Source organism: Taudactylus pleione, unplaced genomic scaffold (assembly GCF_031769625.1).
Source record: "Taudactylus pleione unplaced genomic scaffold, aTauple2 ptg000214l, whole genome shotgun sequence".
In the NCBI taxonomy this organism is placed as follows: domain Eukaryota; kingdom Metazoa; phylum Chordata; class Amphibia; order Anura; family Myobatrachidae; genus Taudactylus; species Taudactylus pleione.
Window position 1 is genome coordinate 3,274,116 of NW_028284616.1, and position 27,975 is coordinate 3,302,090.

Genomic DNA, 27,975 nt, shown 5'->3' on the forward strand with positions numbered 1-27,975 from the left:
GCTATCATCCATTCCGGTGCTTGGTCTGCATCCGGTCCTGCTATCATCTGAGTGCTCCCAGATCCTGGACTATAGCGACATCCCAGTTCCAGCCTGGTTATTACTCTGCCAAGTTCTGCCACTCTAGCATTCCGGATTACAGTTACCAGGTAAGGAAAGTGTAATTTTCTATTTACAGTATCAATCCAGTAATCAGCCTGGTTAATCTACTGCCACTCTTCTCTGCTACACATATCATGCTGTCACCAACACCAAAGTCCTTGGTGTTTTAGTGGATACGATCCGACATCTCTACGCCGAGATCCGGGTTCGATTCCCGGTCAGGGAAGCATACCAGACTCTATCTGTTTCTCATGCCAGGTGGTCTTTTCAGGCCTGCCAGCTTCATCCACCCTCCTCCAGACTACGATACAGACTTTTCCCTGACCCCAGTTCCACAAAACAAACACAAGCTTGACAAACAACATCTAATATTTATACCTAACACAATGTACTCAGTCACTGTGTGTCTCCTACACATGGACTGGGTCTCCAGGGAGGCGGGGAATTCCCGGGTGGGCCTCGGTGATATATAGCCACGCCCTTTTTTGTGGGAGGGTGGGACTTGGTTCATGACAGCGGCGTCATTGTTTACATGTGCAGCTACGTGCCGGGCAGTCAGCGTGAATTTGCGCACCCGAGAATTGCGAGCTTCATTTAGAAATGCCAATTTGCGATACTCGTGGCAAGGTTTTGTAACTTATCTACAAAAAGTGACCTGGGAGCAGGGATGGACTGGGAGATCCTCTTCACTACTACCAACAGGTCAGTTAAATCTGTTGTGGGGAGCTGGGGCAATAATCAATGAGTGTTTGTTTATCTGTGGGGGCTAATGTATTTTTATTTTAAGGGGACCAGTGTGTTTTATTTTTTTCTTGTTGGACCCAATGTGTGTGTGTTTTTTCCCTGTGGGGGCGAATGTGTGTGTTCATTTTCTGTGGGAAATGGTGTGGGTGTGTTTTTGTCTCATGGGGTACTGATAGCGTGACTTAGCTAAGTTAAAATCTTGTTCGATATGCCGTGAGTTGAAAAAGGTAAAAAACCATTTGTGTATACAAATACAGCTCTCTGTTCGGGTTGGGTGTGAAATACCGATGCTGGAAGCCCGAACAAAAAGAATCCCGACTAGGCAGGTAAGTCAGCTAACCCTCCCTTGGTGATGCCTAACCCTAAGTCCCCCAGGGGGTGCCTAACCCTAAGTCCCCCTGGCAGTGCCTAAACCTAACCTCCCCCCAGTAGTGATGTCAGTTAGTCCGCCCTACAAACGGCAGGCGTTCCTAAGGGAACGCCTGCGTTTGTGCAGCCACCCCCCCTACCCGCCCACAAAACGGGGAGAGCTGTCAATCACCATCGACAGCCACCCCGTCTTGTTGCGAACCCCGTAGCAACTGAACTTCAGTCGCTCAGCGGGGCTCGCACATGCGCGTGCCGGACGCGGCGCATTTGCAGTTCATTAACATTGGGCTGATTGCGAGCGCACAGCGCTTGTGAGTGGCTCTGAATTGGGCACCAGGTGTATGGATAGAGAACATCTGTGCCAGGTTACAGCCAGGAGAAAACACTAGTACAGTATTTGCTTGGCTTATTGCAGGACCATCCGCCAAGGCAGTGATGGCTAACCTGATACATTTTGGGGGCTACATTGGGAGGCTATCTTTTATAAAGTCCGTACATAGGGATACTGTGATAAAGATAATGCTATATCCTGCTAGCATGATGTGGTTCAATGATACATGTGAAAATGGCCCCAGTCCAACACTGAAAAGAGATACCCCAGAGAGATGTCCCCCATCCTCTTTATTCACAGGGTTGTACAGAGGAGAATCACAGTTACCCACAGGGCATAGTAGGTAGTTGGGATTTAGGGTCTCCCAAAATACCAAAGTGACTGTCACCATATGATCTATAGAGAAGCTATGTGTGTCTTATTTACTGGATTTTTTTCCTCCTAAATGTGAATTAATGAAATCAGACATTGGTTATTTTATGTTGTGGGTTACTTAGGGTGAAGATATTAAGGTAGAAGTTATTGAGGGAGAAGAGACGTATGTGAGAGGTGATCAGCAGCATAAGGAGGAGGAAATCCCTACAGATATCAGCACAGGTGAGTAATAAACACTTATTACAGAAAAGAGTCACATATTCTCCTTGCACAGTCACTACAGCAATCTATTCTCCTACACCCTCAAATGAGGGAAATGTATCTGCCCATCGGGAAGTTAGGTGCCATCAGCCCCTATTATACTCCTGCTCTCCCCCTCACATCATGTCACTGTGTGTTACCAGCCCAGAGATCTGACCAGTCTCCTCCCCATACTCTCTGGTGTATCTCCTACATCAGCAGCCATCAGACCCTATTATACTCCTGCCAGGGCCAGATTATAGGGAGGGCGACAGGAGCGGTCGTCCCGGGGCTCCGACACATAGGAGGCCCCCTGCCATATGCCCCAGATTAACTTTTTTTTTTGTAACGGAGCGGCGGCCTGTGATTAAGCGCCATCTGCTCTGCTGCCTGTGGAACCAGAAGTAAGCTGTAATAATATATATATATATATATATATATATATATGTGTCTATAGACCAGGCATTCCCAACCACGGTCCTCAAGGCACACTAACAGTCCTGTTTTTAAGGATAGCCATACTTTAGCACAGGTGATTTAATCAGTACCTCAGTTATTTTGATTGAACCATCTGTGCTTAAGCATGGATACCACTAAAACCAGGACTGTTAGTGTGCCTTGAGGACCGAGGTTGGGAATCACTGCTATAGAGTGGGTGTGTGTGTGTGTGTGTGTGTGTGCGCGCATGTATGTATGTATTAGGGGTGAGCGGGTTCGGATTTCGGAATCCGAACCGATCCGAGTCAGGCTCGACTTTTCCCGCCTGACTCGGATCTGAAATCGAGGTAAAACGTCATCATCCCGCCCTCCGGGTCTCGCAGGTTTGGGATCCTATATAAGGTACCCGCGTCGGCGCCATTTTCTCACTCAGCTGTGGACAGTGAAGAGGGAGGGAGGGTGGGAGTTAGGGCTGGCTGGGCTGTGTAGTGTAGTGCAGTGTTGTGCTGCGCTGTGCTGCTGTTGTCCATAGGGGCTGTGTCCACTACTTCAAAGTCAATAGGGGCTGGCTGGACTGTGTTGTGTAGTCAGTTGTCCATAGGGGCTGTGTTCACTCCAAAGTCCTATGCAGTGTACCAGTCCTAAAGGGGTGCTGTAGTGTTGTCCAGGGGGTGCTCTGTCCATCAGGGGTGCTCCCCCAAGTGCAAAAAAATATATATTTTCTGTGTTTGTGAATTGTGTGCACTGTGGCTGCACGTGCATCAACAAATGAGCAGCGATCAAGCGTGCGCCTGTGTCCCATAGGTAAAGGGCACTCCAAACAAAATAAAAAAATATTTTTTTTTGTGTTTGTGAATTGTGTGCACTGTGGCTGCACGTGCATCAACAAATGAGCAGCGCCAAGTGTGCGCCTGTGTCCCATAGGTAAAGGGGCTGGCTGGCTTGACCGCTAAAGGGTGCTGTAACCCCCAAAAGGGCACTCCAAGCAAAATAACAAAATATATGTTTTCTGTGTTTGTGAATTGTGTGCGCAGTAGCCGCACGTGCATCAACAAAGTAGTGCCAAGCATAGTGCCTGTGTCATAGGTAAAGGGCCGGCTGGCTTGACCGTTAAAGGGTGCTGTAACCCCCAAAGGGCACTCCAAACAAAATAAAAAAATATTTTCTGTGTTTGTGAATTGTGTGCACTGTGGCTGCACCTGCATCAACAAAGGAACAGCACCAAGCGTGTGCCTGTGTCCCATAAGTAAAGAGCCGGCTGGCTTATTTCTTAAAGGGTGGTATAACCCACAAAGTGCACTACTCTCCAGCAAAAATAAAAAAATATTTTCTGTGTTTGTGTGCGCCTTAGCCGCACGTATATATCAAATCAATATAACATAAATGGAGGACCAAACTTTCTCCGATAAAAATAAAATAGGGAAAGATCAAGAACCACTTCCTCCTAGTGCTGAAGCTGCTGCCACTAGTCATGACATAGACGATAACATGCCATCAACGTCGTCTGCCAAGGCCGATGCCCAATGTCATAGTAGAGGGCACATACAATCCCAAATCAAAGTTCAGGAAAATGACCTTAAAACAAAACATTTAAATCATCTGAAGAGAAACGTAAACTTGCCAATATGCCATTTATGACACGGAGTGGCAAGGAACGGCTAAGGTCTTTCCCTATGTTCATGACTAGTGGTTCAGCTTCACATGACGATGGAAGCCCTCCTCCCGCTAAAAAAATCAAACGAGTTAAGCTGGCAAAAGCACAGCGAAGAACTGTGCGTTCTAAGAAGATATCACAAATCCCCAAGTGTGGTGGCGGTTACGATGCCTGACCTTCCCAGCACTGGACGGGAAGAGGTGGCTCTTTCCACCATTTGCACGCCCCCTGCAAGTGCTGAAAGGAGCACCCACAGTCCACTTGCTGATATGCAAATTGAAGATGTCACTGTTGAAGTACAACAGAATGAGGATACTGGTGTAGCTGGCGCTGAGGAGGAAGTTGGCGAGGAGGATTCTGAAGGTGATGTGGTTTGTTTAAATCAGGCTCCGGAGGAGACAGTTGTTGTCCGTGGGATGAAAAAGCCCATCACGGTCATGCCTGGGCAGAAGACCAAACATTCCACCTCTTTGGTCTGGCAATATTTCTATCCAAATCCGGACAACAACTGTCTTGCCATATGTACCATATGTAAAGGTGAAATAAGTAGGGGTAGGGACGTTATCCACCTAGGAACATCCTCCCTTATACGGCACCTGCAGCGCGTTCATAAAAAGTTACTGTCAAGTTCAGAAACTTTGGCTAAGACCGTAAGCAGTCCAGGGACACCTAAATCCCTTTTTCCTGTTTTATCCAAGGAATCGGTTGATGAGGAGGATGAGGACGACATCTTGCCTCCGTAGAGCCAGTTTGTGTAGGGACACATTAATTGCCAGCTTGTTTTGAGAGGTCCCAAACGAACCAATCATTTCAGCCACAGTCATGTGGCAGACCCTGGCGCTAAAATGATTGGTTTGTTAAAGTGTGCATGTCCTATTTATACAACCATAAGGGTGGGTGGGAGGGCCCAAGGACAATTCCATCTTGCACCTCTTTTTTTTCTTTGCAGTATGTACTGTTTGGGGCCTAGTTTTTCAAACAGCCATCCTGTCTGCCACTGCAGTGTCACTCCTAGATGGGCCACGTGTTTGTGCCGCCCACTCGTGTCGCTTAGCATAGTCATCCAGCTACCTCAGTGCAACCTTTTGGCCATAAAAACAATATTGTGAGGTGTTAGGTGTTCAGAATAGACTGGAAATGAGTGGAAATGAAGGTTATTGAGGTTAACAATTAAATACGAGCATAAAAACCCACAAATTCTGTGATTTTAGCTGTTTTTATGCTTTTTTTTTTCAAAAAAATACAGATCCAAAACACAAAACCCAGAACCCAAAACACGGAAGGGTGGTTTTGGCAAAACCAATCCAGATCCAAAACACGAAGAAAGATCCAGATCCAAAACACAAAAGTGCACACCCCTAGTATGTATGTATGTGTATATATATATATATATATATACATATATATATATATAGTATATGGGAAAGATTTCTGGACTGCACACCCTGAATATATATATAATGGGAGGTGCTACCTGATGAGACATTGCAGGCACAAAAACAGACAAATCTCAGGTGCACAACTCCAAATTATTAATAATATATAAATGCAATACAATTTTGCAATCAATAGAGGTTTTTAGCATAATGTTGGCCAAGGTTATGGGCCTACCCACCATATCCAGGTAACCTCTGTAGGGTAGGTCCCTAACATACTACGATTCAAATCCAGAGCGCAGGACACCCCCCAAACTAGCCCAGCTAAGCCACCCCAGGGCACCGCCATAGTAAGAAAAGTGCAGTGTGAAAGAGATAGTTAGGAGCAGCTACTGCATATAAAGAATGAAAATAAAAAGTGAGGTACATATATAATAAACAAACAGTGAAGGGTTAAAATGTGTTATAAAAAAAAAAGTGTGTTATAATGCGGTGCCCTGAAACAGATCAACAAAGGCAATCCAGGGGGACCCACGGCCCAAAAATGAACCAAAGTTGCACTACAGTATATAAAACTTGTAGGACTTACCTAGAATTGTGCCTATTACTTGTGTGCATATTCATTACAAGACTCCATGCTTTTAAACCAATAAGGTAGGGGTGCTAATCCAGACTGAGGGCGTCTCCTTTCCCTCAGGTGTGCAATAAAGCACATTAAATAGAGTATATGGGAAAGATTTCTGGACTACACACCCTGATATATATATATATATATATATATATATATATATATATATTGTCTCTCAAAATTGCGGACACATTTTGAAATGTTAATGTTAACTGTTACACTTCATGCAGTGCAATGATTCATATATCAAATGAAAGGAAATTTAATACTGAATTCAACACAATAAACAGGTTAAATATTTGCATTACAAGGGAAGTTATGCTACTTTCAGTCAGACAAAGAAGCACAGATGCGTGAGATTCAAGAAGCAGATTGTAGTAACAGCTACTACTAGCCAATTGGAATCGCCATTCTGAGGACCAATCAGCAGTGGTTTATGAGCAGGTGCAAGGTCATGTTCAAAGGTGGGAAAGGTCAGATTGGCTGCTTCATTTTGCAGAATAAAGTTGGTTACTGAAGTGCAAATACGGTTGGATGTTTGTGTGTATTGTTTAGTGCTATTGACGTTGTAAAAAATAAATACAACAATGTCATCCAGGCAAAGTGGTGACTGCTCAGCCAGGAAGAGAGCCAGGATTGTGGTGTTACTTGAAACTGGTCTTTCGTATGCAGCACTTGCGAGAGAAGTTGGTGGGAGTGTGACAACATCAGGAGTACGAAAGTTTTGTTTACGCTAGCAGGAAACACAATCTATACAAAACAAAGAAGAAATAGGACGGAAAAAGTGCACTACAGCTGTTGATTATAGGAGAATAAAACAAATTTGCGTCAGGGACAGATGAATGTCATCTGCGGCCATTAGCAGTGAACTGAGCACAACTTGTGTTTTTGTCAGTGCAAGAACAGTACGGAGAAGACTAACAGAGGTTTGAAAAAACTGGTACATCTGAGGCTTCCATCCAATAAAAGACAATTAATTGAGGCTATAATTGTCTCATGGCACCACATAATAAAGAAGGAAGAGCTCCAAACATTGGTTGGCTCAATGCCAGGTCGCTGTGCTGCTGTCTTGAAAAATAAAGAATACCCAACGAAATACTGATAGTGACCCTAAGTGTTGTTTTAACTGCATAACTTCCCTTGTAATGCAAATATTTGACCTCTGTTTATTGTGTTGAATTCAGCATTAAATTCCTTTCATTTGATATATGAATCATTGCACTGCATGAAGTGTAACAGTTTTTCAACTTTGAATGCTTATAAAAACTATCAAATTTCAAAAAGTGTCTGCAATTTTGGCCACCACTGTGTGTGTGTGTTAATTGATAGGGGCCCCACACATTTGTTGCCCAGAGGCCCCCACAGACCTTAATCCGGCTCTGACTCCTGCTCTCCCCCTCACATCATGTCACTGTGTGTTACCAGCCCAGAGATCTGACCAGTCTCCACTCCACACTCTCTGGTGTATCTAATACAGTAGGTGCCGCCAGTCCCTATTAGACACCTGCACTCCTCATAGCATACATGCCTACCCTCCCGGTTTTCACAGGAGGCTCCCGATTTTTCAGGTAACCCCCCGCAACCCCGGAAGGGTAGGCATTTCTCCCGCATTCTGCCCACTACCTAGAGAAGTGGGCAGAATGGGAAGATTTTCCACGGCGATCGCGGGTACCCGAGTAGGGGGCAGGGTTTAATGACACGATTCACCATGAATCGTGTCACTTAGCCCTGCCCCCTATATAAATTTAGGCCAAGCGCGGCAATTTGCAGTGAAGGAGGCAGGCTTAATAATGTGACCCGTCAGGCTCCGCCCGCATCACAGCCCATCTGCTTGTCCTCCCCAGGCTTCTCCCAGGGAGGACAATGAAAAGATAGGCAGCTATGCCTCATAGTCATTTGTGCTACCAGCTCAGTGATCAATCTCCTCCCTGCATCACAACAAATTCCATGTATGCACACACAAAACTATAACCACACGCTCATCTTTGCACAGTCCTTCAATCAGTGCTTGTTTAAAATGAATGATTCAGCCTAAAATATTATTTTGTCTCTGATAGTGGGAATGTGGGCCGATTTAGAGTTGTACATAAACCCAATGGTTTACACACAAATACGATGTTTGATCGATGTGCAGGATATTTACTGCGCATGTGCACTTTGGAGGGAAGCGCCGTGAGCCCCTCAGCCCAGCGCAAACACAGGGAGGGCGTGATCAGTGTGATTGCTATCCCCACAGGCAGAGAAGACTGCAGCCCAGCACAAAGCAGCATGTCCTGGGCTGCTGACAAGTAAGGGGGAGGGGAGTGGTGTCAGACCTGGGCCCCCACCGTGCCCCTCCAACAAGCCCTGTCCCGGGTAACTAGTATCCACCCTCCCCCTTCTTGGCACCCCTACCCATAGGGATGTTTTGGCAGATTGCAAAATAAAAAAGAAAAACATTTTTTGGGGACACACTTGTATAACAAACACTCTGATGTATTATGTTTAATGTAGAAATGATAACATATACTTTATTCATTTATCTTATAATAAGTAGGGATGTGCAGGCTCGGTTCCGTTCGGTTTTTTTTTACCGAATCTTATTGGCTATCCAAAACTCGTGACAGCTGAAACCCAATAAGATTCGGGGAAAAAAACCGAACGGAACCGAGCCTGCACATCCCTAATAATAAGGGTTGGAGAGATTACTTTATTAGAGTGGACCCTGTTGCTAATAGCATTGCAGGGAGGCGCAGTCTGTGCAGATGAAAGCATCTGATAAATGAAATACCTGGGATGATTTGTGATTCCCAAAGTGCTGTACAATCTACAAATAGTATGATACATCTAATTGTACAGTCAGGACCAGACTGATTGAAAGATGCACATTTCACCTGTCCAACGGAGGCTTTGTCAATCTATAAAATATGTATATAATATCTCCTAATTATCAGTACCAATGCTTTATACTTTTATATATAATATTTTTGCCTAATTTGAATAAGGTATTGCCATTTATATCTCAAACATATATTTTGTAACTTTATCATTTATGGCATTTATTGATTTTAATATTTGTCACTTTTTTTTGTTTTGTCTGAGTGAGGAACACCTTCAACCACTCACTAAGGGAGTAATATCTCCAAACCTTTTTTAAGATAAATGAATAAATGTTTTAATTTCTACATTAAAACCTAATTATCTCGTTTACACTAGAGTGTCCCCAAAAATGTTTTGGTTTTTTTTGCAATCTGCAAAAACTTCCTTGGGTGTACTTTGCATACCAAAATTTAGGGTTGAACCACCAACATCATTTAATTCACTACTTTAGGATTTTCCTTAAATATTTAAATGATTGTTGGTTATATATTACTATTTTTTTTCTGCCTGTTATATTAGAGATTTCACTATAGAGTTCTTGTAATGTGTATTTTTTATTATAGTGAGAGAACATAAAATATCAGATTTGCAATTACATAACATATGTCCTTATATGTCTATAGCGATGGCAGCTTCCCACGTGGATGGGCTCCGCTCTCCTGCACTGCCCCAGAGACGCTACAGAGGGGAAGACCAGCCACAATGCACGCTGCAAGGTAGGTGGCTTTCAGCTAATGACACTACTTTTTTCAATGTATCTAGTTTTCAGTGTTGTGGAACTATAAAGCACAGCATGTCCTGTCAGATGCCAAGCTGGAACTCCAAAATAACTGTAGAGCCATAGGTTACATGGGCAGTTTCACCATTCCTGGTACCTGAATGCACCTTAAGAAATGGGCACTGCTCATACAGCATGTACTGTGTGCTTGTGCCCATGTACCACCAGCTGTGCTCCTCATGTTCTTCTACCATTGCATTATACCAGTGGGCCCTTCATGCCCCAGTTCCACACTGCCCCTCATATATATTTTTTCTTTACTATTTGAACGCCTCTGTGTGCCGGCCTGGCCCCGTCCCCACACAGAATGGGACACTGGGTACTGTAGCATTCACTTGCTCTGGGTGGCATCCACACTCCACCTCTGGTCACAAATAAGTCACAAATGGTTTTACATCAGGGACGGGTGACATTTGCTCGCCAGGGCCAGTCCCATGTAAAATGCCTTGGACTGGGTCACTGATATTGCTAATACTAATAGTAAAGAATAGCATGTCAGTTATACTTGGTCAGTTATTGTCATCACTTGTCTGTAAAGTAGACTCCAAGCCAAGCACTCAGGCTCAGACTTGTGTACAACCCTCACACACTCATTCTATATTCCAGAACAGGGTGTTTGGCAGCATAGAATAGTCTTGTTCTAAGCAAAAAATATATTTTTTAAATCTTTGTGGAAAGTGTTACACACAACTGGCATGCTAAGCGGGTTATTTATGTATATGGGTACATGGCATATTGGAGAGGTGTATGTTAATGGCCAAATGTGGGGTTATCTGCTCTTCTAGTTACAGCAGTGATGTATTGCTGGTAATTGTAGGTCCAGATTAATGTTTGTGGGGCCCCAGAGTAGCCAAGTTGTTGAGGCCCCTACTGATATAGTTTTTTAATAACATTGTCAGTATATCTTATTGACAATTTTAACGTATAAATACTCCCAGTACCACAAGTGTGTTATACACAGTGTAGTGCCCCCAGTTCCCATTATGCCACACAGAATCCTCAATCCTAATATGCCCCCCACACTGGTGATTGTGTGTTTGGCCCTGGTATGTTGAGGCGCCTTGGCAACTGCCCCAGCTGCACTGTTGTCACTCTGGCTCTGCATTACTGCATTGTATAACAGCCATCACTGCCTTTATAATGCACCTCTCATCGCTATTTATTTTGATTTGCAGGGTTGGGGTGATGGTAAGTATTTTCCCTGGGTGACAGCCTAGATATGCCCCTGCCAGTACAGAGCTGCACATTATCAGAAGAGGTGCTCATTCTGGCCTTCTGAGGGCACAGTGTGTGTCCTGGGAGGTTGGAACAGCATCACCAAGCCCCTACCCAAACTTTACTATGATGCTTGCCACTGCCTGATCCACTGCGCAACATTCAGACATGTTACATTGGAACAAAATAAGCCCTCCCCAATCTGCCAAACTATGCCCGATCTGGTTGAAATATTGTCCCTTTCAGGCATTGTAACTTGGGGCAGTTGGGCAGTATGCTTTCTACTTCAGGGTCCATAGGGGGTCCACAGGGTTGACCTTGGGGTATAGGTTGGGAACCAAATCCGGGCACCACGCAGTTAAAGCTTTTAGCTCCCAGGATGCACTTGGGTCCACTCTCCCTATAACCCCACCCCCAGCCAGAGGCACCTCAGTTTAAGTTGTACCCGGCCGGAGTCGGGTCACCGTTTAGTGCAGTGGGGAGCTGATTAGCAGCCCCTAAGCTTTATTTTTTCTAAGTACAGAGTTTTTTTATTTTTACTTTGGACTTTCAGAGCGGCAGCGTCGGACTGTCCATAGGACGTCTAAGCTGCCGCTCCGTCACCCCGCCGGCGCTGAGACGCCAGTACAGATCTGGGGATCTCAGCGGGACCCCAGAGTCTGTACTAGCCGGACTCTGCGGGCGCCCAGGACTGCTGCCGGATCTACGGGCAGCAGGTAAGGTCGCAGATCACCGCTTGCGGTGATCCGCGCATTTAATATGCAGTCCTGTGCCTCCGGTCTCCGGGGACAGACCGGAGGCGCCGGCAGTGGCGGCTGGCCCCCCATACCCCGTGTGTCCACTAGACCACCAGGGACTTACTGATCGGCGCTGGGAGCCGGCGTCCCGGGAGGTTAATAGCCGGCCAGGGGAGGAAGCTTTCCCTGTTACAGCGGCTCCTCCCCTCAGCTCAGCGCGCCTTTCAGTATGTATAGTCTGGCGTCGCTGAGCTGCTTTCTCCGCGGGCCACGCTTCTTCTGAGGTCTCCAGCGGCCATTTTCTTGTGGTGCAGCAGCAGAGCTCCGGAGATGGCAGTGAGTCCAGTCCCCAGGCGTACCTCACCATCAGGTCAGTGTACACAGCGCTGTAGCCTTCCCAGACACTGAATCTGGGTAAGTTGAATGCAGTGTAATAGTGCAGTATATTATATCACATGTTTATGTATATATGTATATATCTGCATGGTATGTGACTTATGCTAGTGCTGACTGTCTGTATTTAATTCTCTCACCTGTCAGTGTATATCTATCCCTTTTCCTTATCTGCCCTAATACAGCTGTACTTAGGGTGGTTCTGAGACCTCACATTTATATACTCGTTGATATTTGTGAGGTTTGTCACATACTGTTGCGTGCTGCACGTTGCCACATTTTCGTTGGAACTGTGTGTTGCATACGCTGAAAATGGGTCCCTGCGGCTAATTTTAGCATCAGTCAGGACCAGTATAGCACTGCTTGATATTTCCGTCAAGATTGGTCAGATATGTTTGACCAGGAGATAGAGCGTTATACTGCACCCATTTTCGCTATCCTGCAAGTCATGTGCTGCAGGTGTTAGTGCGGAGGATTTGTTTCATAAAGGGTTCTGTGTGGCGTCATCTGGTGCCGGCCCCTTTCACGACCCCCTTGGGAGGTTTGTTTTCTCGGGATCCTCTCAATTGCGGATCGCCTGTGGGCCCCATTGTTGTACCTCACCTGGGGGTTACTTCACCATAATGCCCTTTTCATCTCAGGGTATCTCGCAGTTTCTTGCACTCTTCCCCTGTGACACAGACTACTGCTCCCTGCAGGGGGTTTTCGCAGTATATGAGATCCCCCTGGTGCCACCATAGTCTGTCATTCCCCTTGCAGGGATTCCCACGGCCACCCTGGGTGGATGTCGTTTTCTACGAAACGCAAATTGGCGTGGTTGACGCCCTGTGGTTACTTCCCAGTTGGCTCTGCGTGAACTGGATACTGTTTTGGGCTCTTTCCCTCTTACACGGGGGGAAGCCTATTTCAAGTATTATTATCCCTGCTTTGGGCTGGTGGCAGGTCCATTCTGGTTAGAGTGAATGTTGACCTGCACCTGTATCATACACCCTCAGTATTGCGTGCCTTCTGGTTCCCTGTTGCTGACTAGCGGGGGGATTGCATGGCGGGACTCTGGCTGTTGTCAGTTATGAGGTATTACAACAGTGTTTGGCCTCCTGTCCCAAATTCCCTGAGGGTCATCACGAGCCCCTCATGGGGTGGATGGGCGTGTTACTCGTCAGATTACAGACGTTACTATGCATCCCATTCCTGCGTGGTCGGATTCTTCTGATCCGTAGGTGGTAACTCTGCCTGAAATCAGTATACTCGCTTTCAGGGGTTGTTACCCATCCTACCATGGCTATAGCATGGTTGGTTAATACTATTGCATACTGAGCTGATGCATTTGAAATGTTTTTTCCCCACCAACACGTCTGGGGTTCAAATGTATTTGGTCGCTCATGTAATATATGCAGTTGTCATAGGTGGACATGCCTATATTGGATACCAGTCTTCTAACTTTCAGAGTTCCGGCTGCGACGGTATCCTCCGTAATACCCTATGGCTGCGCTCTGGGAATGCAGAGGTGCAGATACCATCTATAGGGTAGATCTTGTTGGGTCCTGACCTTGACCGTGGCAGTACAAATTTCCCGCCTTCAGCTATGCCCACTACAGGGCCTCAGACTAAGTCTATTAAGTCTTTTTGTCCTCTGGGTCAGTCTAAAGGTCTGTTTCTTCAACCGAGCAGGCCTGGACTGCCAGCCGATCCTGCTTCTGAACCTACGGATATATCGTCAGCATGACGAGACAGGCCTACCACTGGGAGATGGCAATTTTCTCAGTTCGCCCGGTACTAGTGTCTAGTTGCCGCGGCTACGTGGGTAGGAGGGTACGCCCTCTCTTTGCTCAGGCGGCCTAATTCCATGTGATGGTACGCAGGCCCTTATTCGGACCCGAACAGGGCCTTACGAATCCAGAAAGCTATACAGTTGTTGGGGTAAGCGGAGCTAATTGGGCCATCCCCACTTTCTCAGCGAGGGACTGGTTGTTCTGCTTTCTTTCTGGTGCGGTGGCTGAATGGTCCTCTTTGGCCTATTCTCTGTCTCAATTCCCTGAACCAGTTCCTAAAGCTACCTGGGCTCAGGAGGCAATCCCTATGCTCCATCATACTATGTTTGGAACCTGGGGACTTTATGGTATCACTGGATATACAGGACGCGTGCCTATGGGCACTTACAGAGACCTTGCCTCAGCATGGACTGAGGTTTGCTGTATCACAGCACTTACGGTTTTCGGGCTCTGCCTGTTGGGACTGTTCTTAGCCCCACAGGGGTTTACCAGCGTTTTGGATTTTCTGACAGTTCTTCTGTTCAGTATATCCCAATGCTCCTGTACCTGGATGGCCTCCTGCTCTTAGCAGGATCACCGGGGTACTTTACAGCCGGGTCAGGTTGACTGTGGCTTCTTCAGGGTGCAGAAGTTTAATCAATGGGGAAAAAGTCCTCCCTGCATCCCTCTCTGGGTATTCTTCACCTAGGAGCCCTGCTGGATTCTCAGAATCTGAGAATTCTTCTGGCGTAAGACGGCATCTCCACTCTTCCATTAGGAGTACATGGATGTCTGCGCAGTTGACATATGTCTTTGCACTCTGGGATGCATGGTCCACTATTCAGTTTCTGCCTTTGGAAGGGTGGAATGGGCTTAGTTCCATTCCAGGCCTTTCCATAATTGGCTTATCTCCAGATGGAACCAGGTTTTTTTTTCCTGTCTGATCACTGTTCAAATGATGCTGCTCTCCCCGGAGCCAAGTCTGTCCCTTTTCGGGTGACTATGACCATCTCGTCCAGGGTATTCTTTGCTAAGGACAGTGTCTGGTTCGCATCCATTTCAGTGCAATTGGATGTCTGTCGATTCCACCCTGTCAATTAACTTGTTGGAACTTTAGCCTGTCTTGGGCCTTCACTCTGGCATAGCCCTTGTTTCCCGGTGAACCTGAAAAAGTTCAGTCCGACAGGGTCAGAACAGTAGCTTCCTTTTTAGCAGTACTGTTCGTTGGGTGGCAATGTCAGGTATGTCATACATTCGGACATTGTCTGAGGGTCTCCTCCCGACCATCTCGACAGTGTTCATTTCAGGTGCTCTCCATTGGGAAGCGGGAGTCCTCAGCCGTTACGACGTGCATCCCGGGGACTAGTCTCTTCCCCAAGAGAGGTTTCATCTCCTGGTGAGCAGGGGGGGGGCCCTCCTGAGGTGACATTCATGGCCTTCTGACTCTATCACACTATGGTGTTACAGTCCAACTCTGGGGATTCTGAAGCAACCTTCAGTGACTCTTTGTCGGTGAAGGGGTTCTTCCAATTTGCGTACCTGTGTTCTCCAGTCTCCATTCTTCCTCGAGGGAAGTGTTTCAATCGAGACAGAGATGCTTTCCTGCTGGTGGCTCCTGATTGCCCCAGATGTCAGGGGTACTTGTTTTTTCGGAGTCTCTCCATCGATACTCCATTCCTGATGCTTCACTACCCAGACCTGTTGTCTCAGGGTCCTGGGGTTTGCCTTGGACCTGGGTCGTTTGTCTTTGACTACGTCCCTACAGTGGTCTTACGGCTTCCATGGCTTTGTCATCGTTGGAATGATTGGAGCACATGGATCAGCTTTTGCTGGGACCTACCACAAACTGTGGCAGCCATAATTCTTATGGTATTATACCTATCGATACGATCCTCTGGTGTCCAGGATTTCCAGATATTCTGGCATTCCTTCCGGCTGGCTTGGGTTTCACCCTCGGCCTGGCCTTCCTGACAGTGCAGATCTCTACACTGTCAGTATGATTAGGTTATGGAATTGCTCCGCTCTGATATCCAGTTCATCCTTTGGAGTGTTTTCTGGATTATGCCTCCATTTGTCCTCCCTAGGGACTCCTTGGGAGTTAGGAGTGGTTCTTCATTAACTCCGGGGAAAGTTAATGGAACCGCTGGTTGTGATAGCCATTACATGGTCTATTGCTTTGGCTTTCTCTCTTTCTATCAGGGAGTTTATATCAACCAGGTGAGTGTCGGAATTGGGAGCGTTCTCATGTGGCTCCCTCTTCTGGAGGGCATCTTGTCAGGGTGTGAGTTGCTCTCACCCTGTGTTTCTTCTTAGTGATTTTCAGGTTCCATATTATTCTGGAACTTATGGTGCGGCCATTCAGTCCCCAGTCCTCTCGGCTGGTGTGGCCTCATTGACTGTGGTCCGGCCTCTGTGGATTTATGTGATCCATTCAAGTTCCTGACGGAAATCGGACTCCTTATTGGTGGTCTGAGATTTCTGGTTTTAACAGGAAAAGATGGCCGGCCTGTGGCCATATGTTGGCTGGACGGCCTCGTATGTCTTCTTCAGGGGCCTACCCATGGGTAGGCCTTTCTGTTGTTACTGCTTGTTTTTTCTCGGGCCATGTAACCCTCCTGGGTGGCTCGCTGTGGCGCCTTGGCTGTTTTGCCTTGCTTGGTGGCCACGTGGTCTTCTGTCCACACCTTTTTAAGGTTCTAGGCATTGTTTTCCTTTGCCTCTCAGGATGCTTCCTTTTTGGCGGCGGATTCTCCTCTCAGCACAGGAGCGTCCCCTCCCTTGGTTGAACTGCTTTGGGACATCCCCAAGGTCAACCCTGTGGACCCCCTATGGACCCTGAAGTAGAAAACAAGAGATATGGTAAGAACTTACCTTTGTTATCTCTGTTTCTACGAAGTCCATAGGGTCCACAGGGCGCCCGCCCTGACGCACCTGGCTTCAAATGGGCTGTGTGACTGGTCACCGGTTTTCCGTCTCCCATTTCTGTGAGTATGGTTATCGAGTGTTCCAGTTTTCTCTCTTTTTTTTCTCCTCCTCCGGCCTTTGGCTACTTACAAACTGAGGTGCCTCTGGCTGGGGGTGGGTTTATAGGGAGAGTGGACCCAAGTGCATCCTGGAAGCTAAAAGCTTTAACTGCGTGGTGCCCGGATTTGGTTCCCAACCTATACCCCAAAGTCAACCCTGTGGACCCTATGGACTTCGTAGAAACAGAGATAACAAATGTAAGTTCTTACCATATCTCTTGTTATTCTGCCCCTGCTCACTCCTAATCACAGTCTGATACTTTCTTTCATACAACTATTTGCCTGTATGGCTGCTGCTAATGTCTGTGTGATGACATCACAATGACCCATTGTTACACAATAAGTGGTAACCAAGGGCAGGACACTACAGCTTATCCTGTTGCGTGGTCCCCCCTAGAGCAGGAAGCGTTGTCTGGAGCTGGTGGTGTTATTGATAGTTGGGTTTTAGTTATTATAGTTTTATTATAGTTTTATCTTTTTAGCATAGTTTAGTATAGTTTTAGCTTTTTAGCATAGTTTAGTATAGTTTTAGCTTTTTTCTTTAGTTATTTTAGTATCTCTAGTAGTTTCTTAGTGTCAAGTTTTAGGCAGTTTTCTTTTTCGTATAGGTTTAGGAATATCTTTAGTTTAGTATATTAGTATTTTAGTGTATATAGTGGTAGGAGAGGAGAGAGTAGGGAGGAGGGAGGAGAGAGTAGGGAGGAGGCGTTGGGTGCAGTCATGAGCTGTTTCCCATTTAAGTTTCGCTGGCCCTGCTTTAGGAGAAAGGTAAGTGCGCTGTTATTGTTATTTGTTATACTCTGTTGTTTGCACCATTAGGATTTTTCATGGATCTCAGTGGGGCGGAGCTCAGCTGAAAGTGGGCGTTTCTGGGCATAGAGGGTGGGGTTTATCCCAATTTAGTAGGTGTAAATGTTGGGAGGCATCTGTGCCCAAGTCTGACCACTAAGGTGCTATGTATCATTATTATTTATGGCATTGCTGTAACATTGCTGACTGGCTGCGATAAGAGGTCAGCCCTTGGCTTATAATACCAGTTGCAGATCCATTAAAATGGGAAGAAGAGCAGAAATATAAATGGTTGTTCTAGTCTCTAAGAAGCCCAGCTCATGTCCCTGTATGCCTGTAACGTGGGGCACTAATGAGGAAGTGTCATTCTCTATCACACTGCTTACACCTACACATGAGAAGGGCCCCAGGGTAATGTCTGTGTAATATAACTAATGCTGTAAATACATTATTCTCTCTCTCTTAGAGCCGCCGTGGGGCCCAGTTGGCGGAACAGGCTCAGAAAATTAAGGAGCTGACCGGTAAGAGAATCATCTTACCTTCTATATTGTACACACGTGTGACAGGGAGAGATGTGTGTGTGTGTGATTTTAGCCATGATTGCTCTGTACCATTCCAGTTGGTATTTCCCAGTTAACTAGTAATACAAGGAGGGGACAGATTCAGCAGCATTCTAGCAGAATAAATAAAAACCAGTTGCTCTCCACCTACTTCCACAACACTCCTTATCTCAACCCAATGGGACATAACCTGCTCCATCAACCTATCCCTATTGCATGTAGACAAGCAAATCACAGTAACTATACACCCTCCCAATAGTAATAAATCGCTCTATATAGCACATATAACATGGCTTATCCATGTTCTGAGCTGATGTACATCTGTATAATGTTACTGCATGGCCTGTAACCAATTATACTAGCAATATAATATATGTAATACAGGTTGAGTCTCCCATATCCAAAATGCTTGGGACCAGGGGTATTTTGGATAACGGAATATTCCGTATTTTGGATTATTTGCATATCATAACGAAATATCTTGGGAATGGGACCCCAATATACACACAGAATACATCTATGTGTTATATACACCTTATACACACAGCCTGTAGGTAATTTTATACAATATTTTTAATGATTTTGTGGCTCAAGCAAACTTTGTGTACATACATGAAATTCAGTTATGTTTCATATACACCTTCTACACATAGCCTGAAGGTAATTTTATATAATAATTTAAATAATTTGTGCCTTTAGACAAAGTTTGTGTACATTAAACCATCAAAAATCAAAGGTTTCATTATCTCAGTCATGCCAAAATTATTCCGTATTTCGGAATATTTGGATATGGGAGACTCAACCTGTATATGGATTTAAGAGGAGATTTAAAAAAAAACAACAAAAACAAAACAATGATCATTTATATATGGGGATTGGAAAATGCCATTACAGCTGCTGCCACCTGTCTCTGACAGCCGTCCCTACAGGTCCTTATTGGATATGTTATAGAGTCTATGTGACTTGATGTGGTTTTTCCCTGCATCTCATAGAGGTACACAGGAATCTAACGATGTTCAGTCTACCGTAATATTTACATGCGAACGCAACCTGACACCGTGAGATGCTAGGTGGCCATTTACCTTTATTTGAATGACCCCCTTTGGAGTCCATCTACTCCACGTGACCTGTACTCTCCCTGCTGCTGTACAGGGCTAACATACTGATAGGAGTTGGGCTGTAAAGAAGGGACATTCTCTGAAAGGGTCCATGTTCCATCCTTACAGAGTAGGTGCCCTGTGAAGATAGACAATCCCTTTAAGAAAATGTTGATTTTAATGGTCTACTTGGTTTGCGTTTGCCTGAGGAGTATTTTGTAGATATAGAACATAGGGAGAGATGTACTAAGCCATGTAAAGAGTGGAGGATGTGCCCTGGCTTGGAACAGATGTTATCAGATTGTGACACGTTGTGAACAAGGTCATGCACCATTTAGGCAATCTGGATAAAACACCACCTTATATGGCTCACCGAATCTGTATGGAAGTGCCCACTGTTTTGTTTGCGTGACTAACATGAGTGACAGGTAATGTCCTCTGTATTGCGCCTCAGAACATTGCCTCTGTTTTTTGTAGCGCTGTGTAGATTGTTGTATTTCATTAGAAACAAATAAAACATATTATGGAGTATGATGGCTCAGTCTGATACTCTCTTGTCCTAATACACAGATAAATTCCAGCAACAGGAGAGAGAAATCCTCGCTCTCATTGTGCAGAACTGTGAGGAGATGTACTCAATGCACAAGGCCCACCAGCTTCAAGAGACCCTGCTGAGAGAGGAGATGAGGCAGCTGCGGGAACAGGTCAGATGCAGATCTATCTATACATAGTGTTTTCTCTTTAGGTAGAAGAGGGCAAGATTAGTAGATGGTGAATTACACTTGGCCCAAGCGCCTCCTTAATTTCCCTGAGAGCTTATTTGCACTAGTTTAGTCCCTATGGACCTTTTGTGGCCCTAAGAGCTTCTCGCCTAATTAGACCGTACATACAGAGTGCCCTCACTTAGCTATGCTTCTAGGGGGGACAAAGCTAGATGAGGGGGGATGCAGATGAAATCCCGGCTGTCGAGATGCTGGCGCTCTGATAGCTGGTGTCGGAGTCCTGACACCAGTCAGAATCCCGACCGTCGGCATCCCGACAGTAAGTAGTAGGGTTAGGGGGAGGGTTAGGGGTTAGGCAATAGGGGGGGGGTTAGGGTAAGGCACTGGGGGGGTTAGGTTTAGGCACTAGGAGGGAGGTTAGGAGTAGGGTTAGGATACTTACCAACAGGTGTTATTTTATAATAAGATTATAACTAATAATATATATTATGTTACTGCATTTAAACTGTAAACATTATTCCACACTTTGTGTATTGCAGGCTGTTATGGATCAGGAGATTGCGGTGGAGAGGGCGTGTGCAGGTAAGGAGATAGCAGGTATATTTTTGTTGTGCCACATATAGGTGACGTGTTATCTGAGTTTGCTAAGCAATATTTTCCTTCCTATAATGTTACTAGGAGCATGTAACATCACTGACACCTGTCTTATGTGCCCATCAGGCTCTGGTTACCAGTGACATCACTGAGGCCTGACCTGTGCCCATCAGGCTCTGGTTACCAGTGACCTCACTGAGGCCTGACCTGTGCCCATCATGCTCTGGTTACCAGTGACCTCACTGAGGCCTGACCTATGTGCCCATCAGGCTGTGGTTACCAGTGACCTCACTGAGGCCTGACCTGTGCCCATCAGGCTCTGGTTACCAGTGACCTCACTGAGACCTGACCTGTGCCCATTAGGCTCTGGTTACCAGTGACCTCACTGAGGCCTGACCTATGTGCCCATCAGGCGCTGGTTACCAGTGACATCACTGAGGCCTGATGTATGTTCCCATCAGGCGCTGGTTACCAGTGACATCACTGAGTCCTTCTGGTGCTGGTCACCAGTTGATATAGGGACCTATTTGTCAAATAATAATTGTGTTATATCCCATGAAAACACCCGTATTTAGCTGTCATCCCACATGGAGTGAACACAGCAGCTATCTCCATATAGGCTTCGGTCTCTCTATTTCCAGAGCAGCCGCACCCCCCATAGGTTTCTATGGAGGCCTGGTCAGATTTACCATGTTTGGTCCCTGCAGCTAACGCCATCTGCAGACAGCCCTCATTGCCACCTGCGTGGGCTTCAGGTACATGGGAAGAGGTGGAGAACACTGTGATTTATCAGCACTTTACTGGCCAGTATAGGGGAACAAATGTTATTGGTTTCTCCAGCTAAACAGCACTTCCCAAACCAGGTATGATTGCAGTCACTGGTGCTGAACTAATTGCCGAGAAGGGCGTCTATCCCAGGTGAGTGCAGTCATCCATTGCGTGGGATGTACAGGAGCACTGTGTACCTGGTGGAAGGGGCCATGCTGGAGGCTGTGGTCTGTGTGTGTTTGTCCTCTGACCTACTATGTAACTGTACTCCTTATCCCTATAGCGCTTCAGACAGAACACCTGCAGGAGATGACTGAATATAACAGGACCATCACCTCCCTTAGGGTTTGTGTTACACCTATTATTGCACAGTCAGGGCACTTTCCCAGCAGCACCTGGTGGGGTTATTACCCAACTCTACTAATTGGCTCATTTATTATGTAGACAAGTTATTTAAAGACAATCTGGGCAATTGCTAATACATAGAAAAAAACAAAACAGTTCTATGTGAAGTAATACTCCTTCAGGTCATTGTAATGTACTAGTATACCTACCTGTGGCCTTTGCCAAGTATATAGGTTCAGTATCTAGTACTTAGATATTGTACGGCAGGCTGCAACGATGTGTCATGCATCTAGCCCTGGCAGGAGTTAGGTTGGCAGGTGGTAGCAGGGCGCCCTGTAATCTGTATATATCCCACTGTATAAGTGATGAGCATGGGATTGGTTAGGGTCACATAGGCCACAATATATTACAATGTTCTTTTTGTTCAAGGAGAAGTATTGTAGCTGTGAGCTTAGCTATGTGGATTTCTCTTATAACAGATTATATATGTAATAATCACAGCTGCCAGTCTGCTCCACTAGATGGTGTGATATGACTGAGAGGGTGTGACACAGTATCTGCTCCACTAGATGGCATAATGTGACTGAGAGGGTGTGACACAGTATCTGCTCCACTAGATGGCGTGATGTGACTGAGAGGGTGTGATACAGTATCTGCTCCACTAGATGGCCTAATGTGACTGAGAGGATGTGATACAGTATCTGCTCCACTAGATGGCCTAATGTGACTGAGAGGATGTGACACAGTATCTGCTCCACTAGATAGCCTAATGTGACTGAGAGGGTGTGACACAGTATCTGCTCCACTAGATGAGGTGATGTGACTGAGAGGGTGTGACACAGTATCTGCTCCACTAGATGGCCTAATGTGACTGAGAGGATGTGACACAGTATCTGCTCCACTAGATAGCCTAATGTGACTGAGAGGGTGTGACACAGTATCTGCTCCACTAGATGAGGTGATGTGACTGAGAGGGTGTGACACAGTATCTGCTTCACTAGATGGCCTAATGTGACTGAGAGGATGTGATACAGTATCTGCTCCACTAGATAGCCTAATTTGACTGAGAGGGTGTGACCGAGTATCTGCTCCACTAGATGACGTGATGTGACTGAGAGGGTGTGACACAGTATCTGCTTCTCTTTGTAGAACACCGTGGAAGCGCTGAAAGCGGCTGCAGCTACATCACCTGCCCAGACACCAGGATAAGCTGCTCAGCCATGTGATACAGTCAGGATGCATATAAAGGTACTAACTCCTATGAGAAGTAATGGCAAACACATAACTGACGTACAGATGTTGGGGGTAAATTTACTAAAGGGCGATTTTAATTGATTTTGATTGATTTTTAAATCTAAATCAATCTTGTGTTTCAAGGGCTAAATCACACATTTACTAACATTTAAAAATCAGTATAAAAATTGTCTGTTAGTAAATGTGCGATTTAGCCCCTGAAACACAAGATTGATTTAGATAGAGTTATAATCGACCTTTAAAAATATATCCCTTGGACTTTGTTCTGTTGGTTTTTTCAAAAATGTTTTTATTGAAAACACAGTAAATATGGTACATTATACATCAAGAATATGTTTCATATTTCTTGTTTTATATAGAGCTGAAAGAGTATACCAAAAACAAAGATATAAATACCATAGAGATATACTGGTTACAATATCAAACTATCACATTGTACATAGAGGAAAAGTAAACAGGACACTTAGTACAATAGAAATAAAATATCAATATCTTGGTGAACCAATACACATAAAATAATTTCAGTATTACATTAATAGTATTACAGATTAACATACATAGTAAAGAAGCATACAAAATATTAAAGAACATTCTGTATATAATCTTATTGTTGTCTAAAATAATCATTATCTGTAACTAGGAGGGTGCACCGGCCACTTTTCGTATTTTGTGTTTTTGTTTTGCATCTTTCTTCGTGTTTTGGATCTGGATTGGTTTTGAAAAAAAAAAACCCTTCCGTGTTTTGTGTTTTGGATCTGTATTTTTTTGGAAAAAAGCATAAAAACAGCTAAAATAACAAAATTTGTTTTTTGTTTTTATTTGCACGGTGGCTAAAATGTAGTGGTCTGATTTCAACAGATAGACCACCCTCGAATCCTGGCAAAGTGAATGAAGGGCTTCATCCACAAGTCCCAAGTGGAACGGAGAATAGAAAGAAAGCAAAAAGAAAGGAAACGGAGATGAAGTAGAAGGAAAAGTAAGAAAGAAACAAAAGAGAAAAAGGAAGGAAGAATAAAAGAAAAGAATGAAGAATGAGTAACTCACGCCTGGGTCAGAACTCCAACGCTAGACATAAAATGAAAGTTATTTGGAGGTCTTGAAGCAGCATCCTGGTCTCCTACCACAATGTAGATTTAAAGCAACACCGAATTTGTTTTTTAAGATCATCATGTAAAGTGTCAATAAAACTTTCCCAAATGGAAAAGAAATGTTCTGTTTTGTCAGTCTTATGAAAGGATGATTCAATCTAGTCCATTCTAAAGACAATAAATAGTTTATCTTTGAACATAGAAAGAGAGGGTGGGGTGGGCTGAATCCATTGCTGTAGAAGGTATTTTCTTCAGGGTCCATAGGCTCCATAGAGAGACCTTGGGGTATAGCTGGATCTCGATCCCGGGCACCACGCAGTTAAAATCTTTGCTTCCAGGATGCATCGGTCCATACCTCCTATACCCTGCCCCCGAGCCAGAGGCACCTCAGTTTAAGTTGGTGCCCGGCTGGAGTCTGGTCACTGTTTGATGCAGGGGGGCTAATCAGCAGCCCCAAAGCTTTTATTTTATGATTTAACAATTTTTATCATCTTCAAAGCCGACAGTGGACATCTGCACTGCCGCTCTGTCACTTTGCCGGTGCTACGATGCCAGTACAGATCTGGGGATCTTGGAGGGGGAGGCAATCGGGAAGCCGACTGCCTAAATACCGGCAGCCGGCTTCCCGACTGTCTTATCCCGGCAAGGGTGAAATGCCGGGCGTCTAGATGTAGATGCCCGCATTTCTCCGACGCCGGGAGACCGGCGCCCGGCATAACGATCGTAGTGATGCCGGGCACCGCGAGCGGACAGCCGCGGGGGGGAGGGTTAGGTTTAGGGCTCCCGGGGGGGACTTAGGGTTAGACACCCCCCCGGGAGGGTTAGGGTTAGGCTAGGGGGAGGGAGGGTTAGGGTTAGGCACCCCCGGGGGGGACTTAGGGTTAGGCACCCCCCCGGGGGATTTAGGTTTAGGCAGCAGGGAAGGGGGTGGTTATGGTTAGGCACTTGGGGGGGAAGTTAGGGTTAGGCACCCCTAAGGAGGGTTAGGGGGGTTAGGTTAGTAAATACTTACCTATCCACGATCGGGATTTCCAGCGCTGTCGGGCTTCCGCTGCGTCGCACTCTGCTCCTGTCGGGCTGCTGCTGACGGGAATCGAACCGGCGGCCGGCGGTATTTCATACCAATCCTCTTGGAGGGACCCCGGGGTCCGTGCTAGCTGGGCCCCGTTGGACATCCCGGACTGCTGCCGGACATATAGGGAGAGGTAAGAGCGGATTACCGCATCAGCAGTCCAAACCTCCAGTCTCTGGGGACAGTCCAGAGGTACTGGCTGTGGAGGCAGGCCTCCCTTACCCTGCGCTTCCACTAGACCACCAGGGACTTGTAGTTGGTGCGGGAGCCAGCGTCCCGGGCGTTAATTGCCGGCCAGGGGAGGCAGCCTTCCCTGTTTAGCGGCTCCTCCCCTTAGCTCAGCGTGCCTTTCCGCTAAGGTCTGGCTTTGCTGAGCTGTTTCCTCCTACGGCCACGCCCCCTCTGAGGTCTCTGGTGGCCATTTTCTCTGGATGGTGCATCGCAGCTCTCTCACGATGGTGTGAGGTCCAGTCCCCCTGTATACCTCTCCATTTGGTTAGTGTATACAGCACTATAGCCTTCCCAGACACTGAATCTGGGCAGTTGATTGTAGTGCCAATTTGTAGTATTGATATATATCTGCATTGTATGTGACTTATGTTAGCGCTGACTGTGTTTTTTTTCTGATCTGTTAGTTTATATCTATCCCTTTCCTTTACTACCAGCCCTAACAGGTGTATTTAGGGTGGTTCTTTGACCTCACAGGTACGGAATTAGAAAAGGATTGAGGCCACAGTTTACAAGCCAAGATCTCTCATGGTTCTACACCTAAAACACCACTACATGCTACATACTAAGGAATTATGGAGCTAAGGAATTATGGAACTTTGGCCCTCATTCAGAGCCGTACGCTCTGAGCAGAGCGCACGCTCTGAATGAGGGCCGGCCTCCATAAAAATGGAGCGTCCTTCTGGACGCTCGTATAGCTGTGGGTCACCACCCACAGGCTATACGAGCGTGCATTTTGATGACCGCGATGGTCGAGACCATCGCGACCATCGAAATTGCAAGCCGGAGCCTGCGGTTGAGGTTTTCAACCGCAAGCTCCGGAGTGATTTTGGCTCTATCAGAGCCAAAATCACTCCAGTGGGCCAGCTTTTGACGGGAGGCGTTCCCGTGGGAACGCCCCCATCAGGGAGGCACGCCCCCGGCACGCCTACCAAAGGGGGCGTGCTGTCAATCAACATTGACAGCACGCCCCCTTTGATCGGACACAACGAGCGAAGGACTTTCCTTCGCTCGTCGCGTCTGGCGCATGCGCACGACGGAGCTCCCTCCGTCGTGCGCATGCTCAGTCCAGAACATCGACCCACTTGCGAGCGGACAGCCGCTCGCGAGAGGGTCTGAATCAGGCCCTTTATTCTGTAGCATATAATCTAAGTCTCTGAACATCATTTACTATGGCTCTCGCATGGAGTTTACAGTACCTTTTAAATGCTGTATGAATTTATTAGGGATGAGTGGGTTCGGTTCTCGGAGAACCGAACCCACCCGAATTTCGGGGATCCAGGGTGATCCGAGCCAAGCTCAGATCTCCCTGCCTGCCCTGGATCCCTCACCCAAGACAAAACCTCGCAATACCACTGTTAGGTCACAAGGTTTTGTATTGAGCGGGATTAATGCTGATTGGCTGAGAGAGCCGTCTGTCACGGCTCTCAGCCAATCAGCGTTAACCCAATTAATATGCACACAGGAAGCAAAAGAAGATGGCGCCCGCCATCCCTCGCTGCCTGACACCGCCAGCACCACCGGCACCTTCACTGGCAGCATACCCCGCTGCCAACACCACCACTGCCGACACTGTCGGCACCCCTGCAATGCTGCCCCACATACTCAGCACACCCTTAGCGACCCCCACACTGCCAACACTGCCGCCACTCCCACACTGAGGACACCACCAGCACCCCCGCATTGCCAACACTGTCAGCAAACTAGCACTGAGGACACCGCTGGCACCCCCGCACTGCCGACATCGCTGGCACCCTACATTGAGAACACCCCTACACAGTCAGCAAACCTGCATTGAGGAACCACTATTGATATTAAGCCAGGCTTATTTTTTGTCTAACCTCTTTGGTTGCTGGACCGCACTATAGAACGCACAGAGGCTACATCCGGTTCATTCAATTGTCAGCCCCTGAAGGGTAAAACCCATTGGATGAATCTTATACACCGTGGAGACCCAGAATGCCGGAAACAGCTGCACAAGGAACTGGAAGTAGTTGCTGTGCATTTCATAGTGCAATCCAGCAACCAGGAAATACACAGTCATCCTGGTATCAGAGCAACAGAAGCTCTTGGCTGTGTTTACACTGTACATCCGACAAAATTTTGAATGCTTCTATCTCCGAAGTATGCTTTACACCATTACAGGTCCTACTTTCTTCAAAAACCTTAGGACTGTGGATGGGGAAGTTTGTCACACTTTTCATGAGGCCTGCCTAAGGAGAGGTTTGTTGGAGGATGATGTGTAAACAAACATTCTTAAAATCCCGGGCAACGCCGGGTGCTCCATCTTATGTATGTGTATGTGTATATATATATATATATATATATATATATATATATATATATATAAACAAACAAATTACTGATGGGGCGCTCTTAATAGAACACAACTTTTGTTTTTGTCAGTGCAAGAACGGTACGGAGAAGACTAACAGAGGTTTGAAA

The 27,975-nt window shown here is 46.2% G+C and overlaps 1 protein-coding gene across 1 annotated transcript; it reads left to right on the forward strand.

Moving 5' to 3' along the window:
- Positions 1 to 71: 71 nt before the first annotated feature.
- Positions 72 to 23,124, forward strand: LOC148517523 (uncharacterized). Its single transcript, XM_088478498.1, has 7 exons — positions 72 to 149; positions 9,740 to 9,832; positions 18,269 to 18,323; positions 20,030 to 20,163; positions 20,721 to 20,763; positions 21,827 to 21,888; positions 23,038 to 23,124. The coding sequence occupies exons 2-7, from the start codon at positions 9,761 to 9,763 to the stop codon at positions 23,095 to 23,097; spliced, it is 426 nt and encodes a 141-aa protein (XP_088334624.1). The 5' UTR covers positions 72 to 149; positions 9,740 to 9,760; the 3' UTR covers positions 23,098 to 23,124.
- The last annotated feature ends 4,851 nt before the right edge of the window (positions 23,125 to 27,975 follow it).